The following is a 6,218-nucleotide window of genomic DNA, read 5'->3' on the forward strand; positions in this document are numbered from 1 at the left end:
AATCAATCAATAATGATTAGGATTATCTCACAGACTCTTCCTTGACTAACTGAAACTATTATTGCTGTTAATCTAAAAAAACCATACGTGATTATTAGTCCTTATTGTAATGATTATATTATCCTATATTGTCATAATTTTAATCTACTATTTAAAATTTAGAGATTAACTGTAATAATTAGTAATGAGTCCTCATCGTAATTATTATTGTAAGTATATCCAATATTATTTTCTGTCAATGGCCATTGCAGCTGAGACACACTAATTTAAATAACAAACAATTAATTTAATTTTAATTCCTATTTACAAATTTTACGAAATCTTTTTTTGTTTCCATTTTAGGAAGTATTTCTCTACTTTCAGTGGTTACATTCATAATTTCTTCACGATTCTCGTGTATAGTACGCTTTGAGACTTTAGTCAGTAATTAAACACACCGTTCAGTACCTTGAATGTGACAGGGAATTTTTGGATCTTCAAAAGGTTTTTTTCCGTCATCACTCTCTAGGTACTCAGCAAGATGTTCAAATGGAACATTTCTAGTGAACGGTGGCTGATGCAAAATGCTATCGTCGTTCAAATCAATCATATCGATATAATCATTACAATTGAAATTAAGTTTTTTTGGTTTTACATATTTCCGTAATATAATTGAATCACATATTTTTTCTCTAATGTACATTATTTTTCTAATTGCTCTATCACGAACTGCTTTTCTACTGTCAAAAAGCATTGAAAGTAAAACATTTTCGGAATGCGCGTAGTAGGAATTATTTAATACCACGTTCTGTACAACCGACCGTAATGTGCCATTTAAGTATTGCGTCCAACGAATAAATTTAGAAAGCAAAATGCTACCGTAAATTACCGATTTGTAAAACTGAATATTAAAATATAACGGGATATAAACTTTCATAATATAATTTGTTAATGTTTTCAAATTGTGCGATGGAGTTTTGGTTGTTACATATAAACGAAGAATTCTACTGGCTTTTGTTAGCCACCGTGCATGACTTATTTGGCCTGGTTTTTTGTTTGCTAAATCTGCAGAACAAAATCCTTGAGAAATTGCATGACCCATTTGTAGTAGGTATTTTACATCGACAGACAGTTCCTCTTCATTCTCTAAGGGGGGTGGCATATTGTCCAAAGGAATTGGTTCAAAATCAAGCAAAACCTATGAAAGAAGTAAAAAACACTTAGCAGTTATAGTTATTAAGGTACCAAGGGTATTATAAGGATAATAACGCTTGAGGTCAATGGTGTATAGACCGAGGGCCTTCGGCCCGAGGTATATACGTTGATCGAAAGCGTTATTATTATAATACCCGTGGCGTCTTCAACGTTTAATGTCCGACTATATTATTTTTTATATGCGAAAAATTTGAATTAATTTTGAATTAATTAGTTTTCAAATAAGTACATTTACCAGAAATAGTCGTAACGTAATTGTGGGCCTATTATTTTCAATAACACGCCCTTGGGCGTTATATCGTACTTAACAGACATCGAAAAAATGTCATTATTTGTCAAATAATAGACCAGTCGGACATTAACATTATTAAAATATATTATTTTTACTGTACCTGATATTTTTCACATTCATTGAGTTTTTCAATCAATCCTCCTGTTAATGCTCGCGGTCCTTTTGTTACAGATTTCTCTAATGTGTCATACAAATGACGTAGTGGTAATTCATTGAAGTGAAGAAGACATATAAACCAGTGCAAAGGTTTCTGTAGACGTATTTCCATCTTTCTTATTACACCATTATCGACACCAGTATTGGTGTTCTCTCCATCAGAACCAATACCAATTAAATCTGTTAACGATAAATTTTTCGCATCGAAAAACTCACACAATTGTTTGGACTTTATTTCAGCAGTTTCACCTTTTAGGTTTATATAACCAATTAATTATTCATCTGGTTCCCTTAAAACAACCAATTGTGGTTCTTTTACTATTTGTGGATGCCATTTTTCCTCTATTTTTTCATGTGTAAGGGAGTCATTTTTTCTACCATCATAAGAAAATGCTATCACCGTCGAACCATCATATCGTCTTCTGGATATAACTTCCCTGGCTTTCATTTTTTCTCTCGCTACTTTAAATCTATCCATTACTACCGGGTTTCCTCTATTATCCTTTAAATTAATGTCTTTAAAGAGCGCTGTAGCTAAGCATGAACTTTGTCTATGCGGTATTCTAAATCGATCGCAAAACATAGCAAAATTGAAGGCATCGTATCTTTGAGTGTAAATTCCACGTTTGCTTTCCTCTTCCACTGGTACCCAAACAGATTGCATATCAATGTTAACTTCTAATTCTGACGGAGTAGGTTCGTATGAGTTGTCTTCTGGATTTGTCGCAGTTTTTTCGATTGTAGTAGTAATTATTTCCGAAACATATTCATTGTATTCCGGAAGACAAAGATTCCTAGAGTTATGTTGATCGAACATGAATTCCTTTAAATGTTGTGGAATTTTGCCGCAATTACATGTATTCACTTCCAAACTGCATTGACATGTTCCAATAAAGAATACCTTAGCGGTACTTTCAACAAATTTGCGATATGTTGGTCTTCCTTTACGTTGTATTTCTCTCTTATATTTTTCAAGCAGTCTATTTAATTTTGTTATAATATGTTTTCTGTCAAGCAATTCAATTCTCAATTGACTCCAAATTAAAATTAATTTATCAGTAACATTAAAAGTGAATTTTCGGTAGGAAAACATTTCATTTCTATTTTTTGCAGCATCACTCAAAAAAAAGTAATGTTTTAAAACATCTCGATAAGTTGGTAAATTTATTGTGTCCATTTCAGCAGAAACGCCGAAACTGAAGACATCATGTCGTGGCATGTGTTGCAAATCCGACTGATGATCTGAAGATGAAGTGGAAGAATCCATTTTCAATGTTAAATTTCTGTAAAAAATGGATAATACATTTTAGGTACAAAAGTTTGTTTGTATATTACATATTTACAAAAAAATCTGATTTCAGTGATGCATGTAGCTTTAATAGTAGGGGAGGCAAGTATGCTAAATTTGCAGTTACTCGAGTGGTATGGGGACCTATTGGGTTGTGAAGATTAGGTCCTAAAACCAAAGAAAATTTAGTTAAGTTTTCTATTTTATTGGGGACTTTCTATTTTTTAATTTAATTTTCCATTTCCAACAACCGTTTTTTTTATTATAGCGCCATCTATCCATAATTCGAAAAAATGTCTCGAATAAAAGTTACTTATTTTTACGTATGGCATCCAAATCGGTAATAAGAAATCGGGGATCCTATTTAAGATTTTATCCCCACACCCCACCTCCGTGGATGGTCTTATTTGATGTCATTCGATAGATTTTTAAAAAATGCTGAAGACATTTTTCAGTTTTTTGATCTGACGTTCATTTCGCGAAATATCGCGAGGTTTCTATGTAAAATTTCAAAATTACCCCCACCCTTCTCCGTGGGTGGTTGTATTTGGTATCATTCGATAGATTTTTGAAAAATATTGATTACTTATTTTTCAGTTTTTTCCATCTGAAGTTCATTTCGCGAAATATTCGCTTTTTTGTAAAACTTTGTGGTTCGCCCATTTCCGATAATTTTTTTGCACCCCCCTTAACGAACTCGCCTTTCTTAAGAGTCCATATTATATGGTATGGGTACATTTACAGATCCAACTAAATTCACATTCACTTTACGAGTATTAGCCAATTATTTTGCTTATTTATTTTTATATTTGTACTCGATTATCCAACATCATTTTATTTAATAATGTTATGGCTTTTCATTTCCTCAGGTAGCCTTACCTCCTTGGCAATGTTAGTTGTAGCCTTGCGACTGCGGGTCTTCTAACAATCTGACCAAAAATGGTAACCTTGCTCCTGTAGTAATCCTTTTACAAGTTAATAAACAACTTTTTTAACTTGCTACACTATACTGACGAGGCCCAAATAGGCCGAAACACCGGTGTATATAGTTGCACAGAGATGTATGGAATGATGACCCTTCATCATTTTATATATTTCCAACTAAATTCACATTCACTTTACGAGTATTAGCCAATTATTTTGCTTATTTATTTTTATATTTGTACTCAATTATCCAACATCATTATATATATATATATATATATATATATATATATATATATATATATATATATATATATATATATATATATATATATATATATATATATATATATATATGTCTTCATATCAAGGCGAGATCCGTTTGTATCATAAGCTATACAAGATGAGATCCGTTTTGCAAGGCGAGATCCGATTTTGGATCTCACCTTGTATTCACGTGTATATAGTGACATCTCGATGTAACAATGGTTAGGCTACAAGGAAATCGATTTTTGTCTGGACCTCATTTTGCACCCCTTTTGGTGAATTTTATATTGCAGTGGTTCCACTAAATCCGCTGTAGAGGGCAGCGCGCGCGATCCGTTGTGTATATGGTAAATATATATTTTGCAGACAACCCGAGATCCGGTAAATTTGGAAACATCGCAAATGAATTTCACGGTCAGCTCTCTCACTCGGCTTATGTCTAGCTTGAATAAGAATGTTTACATTATTTAAGGGCTCTGTCCAGAAAGGCGATTGTCAAATATCTCGAGAACTAGACGGCATATCGAAAAAACTTTGGAATGCTTTTTGAATGGTTTTTCAAAATCTATATACTTATGCAATAGCAGGGTTCTTATTCTGCCAGCGAAAGCGGTGGGTGTAGCAACTTTGAATTTTCAACTGAAACACTTTATTTTTAATTAAATAGTTGAAATTTAGAATTAAAAATACACAACTTTTGTTTGAATCGATAATAGCTTCTTTAATCCAGTCGGAAGAGCTTCAAAATCGTCGTTTTTATGACATTTTTAGGGTTTAGGGGTACCTCAGGTAGTTAGCTTAAAACGTAAGAAATAAATTTGAATAGTTAATGTTTATTGATAAACAAAGCTCCAATTCTATTTTACTTCAACTCATTTTAAGGCTATTTCAATAAACTAATCGGTTCTTTTTTCAGTTTTTTGGTAAAACATTGTAACTTACAGACGAAAATTCTTAAAATCGGCTATTTAAATTTTAAATTTCGGCTTTTAAATTGTCAATAAATAATTAAAATGAGAAAAAATTGGTCAGATTTACATAAATTTTGTTATTCCGTCCATATAGAAACTAAAACAATTGTTACGTAGTTACACTGAGTGTAATAAAAACCGTGTATTTTTACTCATTTCTTTGAGCTATTTCACGTAATATCGAGATATAAGTTGTATTTTTTACATAAGTTATATTAACGTTAAACTGACTTAATTTATAGTTTTATAAGCAACAATTAAGTATAGCGAAATTTATAAAACCTTGTTTAAATTGTTTTACATGCTCTATAATGCGGTTATCTTAAATTTTGTTTTGAATGTTTTTCTTCTTACTGGTAGACAAAAAATGGCAAAATGTGCATTTTTGACATCAAATTGTTGATAACCAACATAGTTACTACTCAAAATATTAAAAAAACTAACCGTCGGTATAACAGGTTGCCTGGAAACCAGATGCAGAACAGTACCATAAATGTTTTAGACTTTTTAGCACTTTCTTTAAGTGAAATTTAAAATCATTTACCACCCATGTACACTCATTACGGAATCTGTTACAAGAATTTCAGCGATTTCAGCCATTTTTTCAAAATTTATTTGGATTTTCTCTAGTAATCCTTCCAAAAGACAATACATAAATGGTGAATACCTTTTACACCAACTTCAAGGAGGGTAATTTATACAGGTACATACCTGGAATTATTATATGGACAGTTCACTCTTGTTAGAGTATAGTTCGCTCAAATATGAGCTCTTTTAATCCATTTCACGCGGTAAATTAGTCCGCTTTTCCTTTAGGTCTTAGTTCATAGGTTGTGATGTTTTTTTGCCCTCTCTACTATCTTCTTCCACTCTCTCCGGTCCTGAATCTTTTCTCTCCAGTTTGCAATTTCCATCTTTGATATATCGTCTAGCAGTTGATCTTCCCATCTAATTTTTGGTCTTCCTCTTGGTCTATTTTTTACTGGTTTCCAGTTCATTATCTTCCTGATCAGTTCTTCTACCCCTCTTCTTTGTGTGTGCCCAAACCATCTGAGGCTTTGTGCTTTAATGAATTTTACTATATCTTCTCCTTTATTTATATTTATTATTTCATGGTTCATCAGCT

The 6,218-nt window shown here is 32.1% G+C and overlaps 1 protein-coding gene across 1 annotated transcript; it reads right to left on the reverse strand.

The window, feature by feature from the left end:
* Nucleotides 1-1,056: 1,056 nt before the first annotated feature.
* LOC126891498 (uncharacterized) lies at nt 1,057-2,953 on the reverse strand. The gene is made up of 2 exons (XM_050660676.1): nt 1,587-2,953; nt 1,057-1,177 (listed from the first exon to the last, which is right to left on the reverse strand). The coding sequence occupies exon 1, from the start codon at nt 2,907-2,909 to the stop codon at nt 1,917-1,919; it is 993 nt and encodes a 330-aa protein (XP_050516633.1). The 5' UTR covers nt 2,910-2,953; the 3' UTR covers nt 1,057-1,177; nt 1,587-1,916.
* Nucleotides 2,954-6,218: the final 3,265 nt, after the last annotated feature.

This window comes from Diabrotica virgifera, chromosome 9 (assembly GCF_917563875.1).
Source record: "Diabrotica virgifera virgifera chromosome 9, PGI_DIABVI_V3a".
Classification (NCBI taxonomy): Eukaryota; Metazoa; Arthropoda; class Insecta; order Coleoptera; family Chrysomelidae; genus Diabrotica; species Diabrotica virgifera.

Excerpts from the sequence above, each read along its gene's own strand:
- LOC126891498 (XM_050660676.1), bottom strand. The coding sequence starts at position 2,909 with ATGGATTCTTCCACTTCATCTTCAGATCATCAGTCGGATTTGCAACAC.